Source organism: Opisthorchis viverrini (genome assembly GCF_000715545.1).
Source record: "Opisthorchis viverrini unplaced genomic scaffold opera_v5_20, whole genome shotgun sequence".
In the NCBI taxonomy this organism is placed as follows: Eukaryota; Metazoa; Platyhelminthes; class Trematoda; order Opisthorchiida; family Opisthorchiidae; genus Opisthorchis; species Opisthorchis viverrini.
This window is the reverse complement of record NW_008751676.1, coordinates 2,006,631-2,009,149: the sequence shown is the minus strand read 5'-3', so window position 1 is coordinate 2,009,149 and position 2,519 is coordinate 2,006,631. Positions and strand designations below refer to the sequence as shown.

The 2,519-nt window shown below is 44.4% G+C and overlaps 1 protein-coding gene across 1 annotated transcript; it reads left to right on the top strand.

Annotated features, from left to right (window-relative positions):
• Positions 1-1,162: 1,162 nt before the first annotated feature.
• On the top strand, positions 1,163-1,450 carry T265_01834 (hypothetical protein; the record flags this gene model as incomplete). The annotated part of the gene is made up of 1 exon (XM_009165944.1): positions 1,163-1,450. One exon carries the CDS (start codon positions 1,163-1,165, stop codon positions 1,448-1,450), a length of 288 nt encoding a protein of 95 aa, XP_009164208.1.
• Positions 1,451-2,519: the final 1,069 nt, after the last annotated feature.

The window sequence follows — 2,519 nt, the reverse complement described above, 5'->3', positions numbered from 1 at the left end:
TGGTGTCGTGTCACTTGATTTGGCCTCATCATGTAGCTCACATTCCGTTCAAAACCAAATTAATTAATTCATCCAGCACTGTGAATAGTAATTTACTCGAGGTGGCTAGCGTCACAGGTAATTTATTACACCCGTGTCGAAATTTTTTATTTTGCTTATTGTGTCTGTCAATGCTAATCCGAATCTTACCTACGGCTAGTTCTGCACAATAATTGCGTAGAATCAGCTTAAGAGTTGTGGTTGGATAGTGACTGTGATAACAGATTGGCAGCTATTCTTTCGCACAACTGTTTCGGGTTCAGTCGCATATAAGAGAACTGAAGGCATGCTAGAGGTCTTCTTAATTTTGGTCTGATTCAAGGAATGGGATACAAAGCTATTTCCCGATATCTACTGCCACAGCTTCTGTGAGCCTCTGACTACTCCAGTGCTTGTGCCCTACAAATCGTGTATTCTACTTTCCAGTACTCGTCTATAAACGTCGAAACATCCCATATGATGTTGCGCTGTTCAAAAATAGACTCACAGCACTCATCATTTCATTTCGACTCCAATTTAGATAAACAATGAAATGATTATGTTCATTCACCTCAAACGACTGAAGGAATAATAAGCATGCTCGCAAAAGTGGAAGTCATACGGTCATGAATGGACATAGTTCGTAGATAAGATGAACTTGGACCCACCAAAAATGCATGAGACTGTGCTAAATTTGTTTTCGGCACAAGCGCTTACTTGGCTGAATAATGCCACTTGGTATGCCGAATGTTTACTATCCCAACTCCGCCCATGAAAGTCGAGTTTCTCTCCATTTCGTTGATACCATCAAAGCTTCTTAGCCCAAACCTCTCTTCCAGATGAAAACACCTTCTTGATACCTCGACAGTACTGATAAGCTTGCCTAAATAATGTCAACAGAGTTGAATGCGGCTGTAATACGCATCATCATTACACCCCATCCTATCTTCAAAGGTCTGAGGAACTGGCCGTCGTATCACAGCAAATACGGATAATAAGGGCCACGTCCATGCTGCCAGCAACTGTTCGGGCTCTTCCATTCATACCCTTACACTGTACTGTTTGATAAAATCAGAGATGCCAAATGGGCTTAACTTCCTTTCGTCACACTCAATCACCCAGACCGCAGCGACCACTCCATGACATGAATCTGGGTCCTCAAGCTGATTGGTCTTGCCCGATGCCTCCTGGAGAAAAGGTGACGTGGGAACGCTCAGACCGGCCACAAATTGACACGCCAAACACTCACGACTGTCAGTCTGAATTGGCCCATATCCAGCGATTCAGACCGAATATTGTCGAGAAGCTATTTGTTCTAATTGACTTGGCCACAACCCTGCAAATTTACAACGGACGTGCAATCTCGACCGACCACATTTATAACTTGGTCAAAGAATTCAGGAATATCAAACCACGAATTCATCAACGCTAGGAAGATATGAAGGTTCAACACCGATACTTCACTGCCACAGTAAAACATAATTAACTTCAAAGATTTATTATTAGGAAACGAATAAAAGTGCATTCAGAATGCAGTATGAGTTAGACTACCAAAACGATTGGGAGAGGTCTACAACTCCAGAGACTCATTCGGATAATCTTCACAATGTTCAACACCGATGCTTCGCTGCCGTACAACTGTGATTTGAGTTTTATTGTGAAGAAAAGAGTAAAGGTGGACGGAGGGGGAATTAGTGCTAGCTTATCACAATAATTCCGGGATGCCTATACTACGAGACATTCACTTAGGCAAACTGGATAGAAACTGACAACAAGAAGCCACTGACGAGCCATATCTTGTAGTCTCTCCAACCAGGCATAGTGAGGGTCACGCGGTTCCCATCCTGGAAGGCGGGTAGCACCGACAACACCCAAGCGTTTCGTGATCTTCATACCCCTGTGCCAACTCAAGGGTTGGCCACCTCACAGTTTACGCCACTCTGAGTTGGGCATGGAAAACAGCACTCTCTTCGGCAAATGATGGTTCGGCATACGCAACACATGTCCCAACCAACGCAGCTTCTGGTACCGGACACATTCTTCAATGGAAGTACCCGTTACACAACCGGAAACACGCTTTCTAACTGACTCGTTACGCATTCGCCGGCATTAACCCAAACGAGCTATGGTTCTGAGACAACGATTGTCGAATACCTGAAGACGTCTCAGTTCCGCTGCTCGAACAGGCCGAGTCTCAGCCATACAACAAAACAGCCTACACTGTAGCCTGATACATGCGTCCCTTGAGATTCAGGAAGAAACCATTCTGATGCCATAGGTGTCTCAAATTAACAAACGCGACCCAAGCCTTGCAGATTCGTGCGTTCACCTCATCTATCACACTACCATCAGAACGAATGCAACTTTCAAAGTATGCAAAACGCCCCACAAATTTTAATACCTCTCCCTGGATTGTAAGTGGTATGTTCAGTGACTGCATGTTCACGAGCATGGCCTTATCACTTTGTGGGTGCAATGTGCATACTTTGGTGAGTACATCC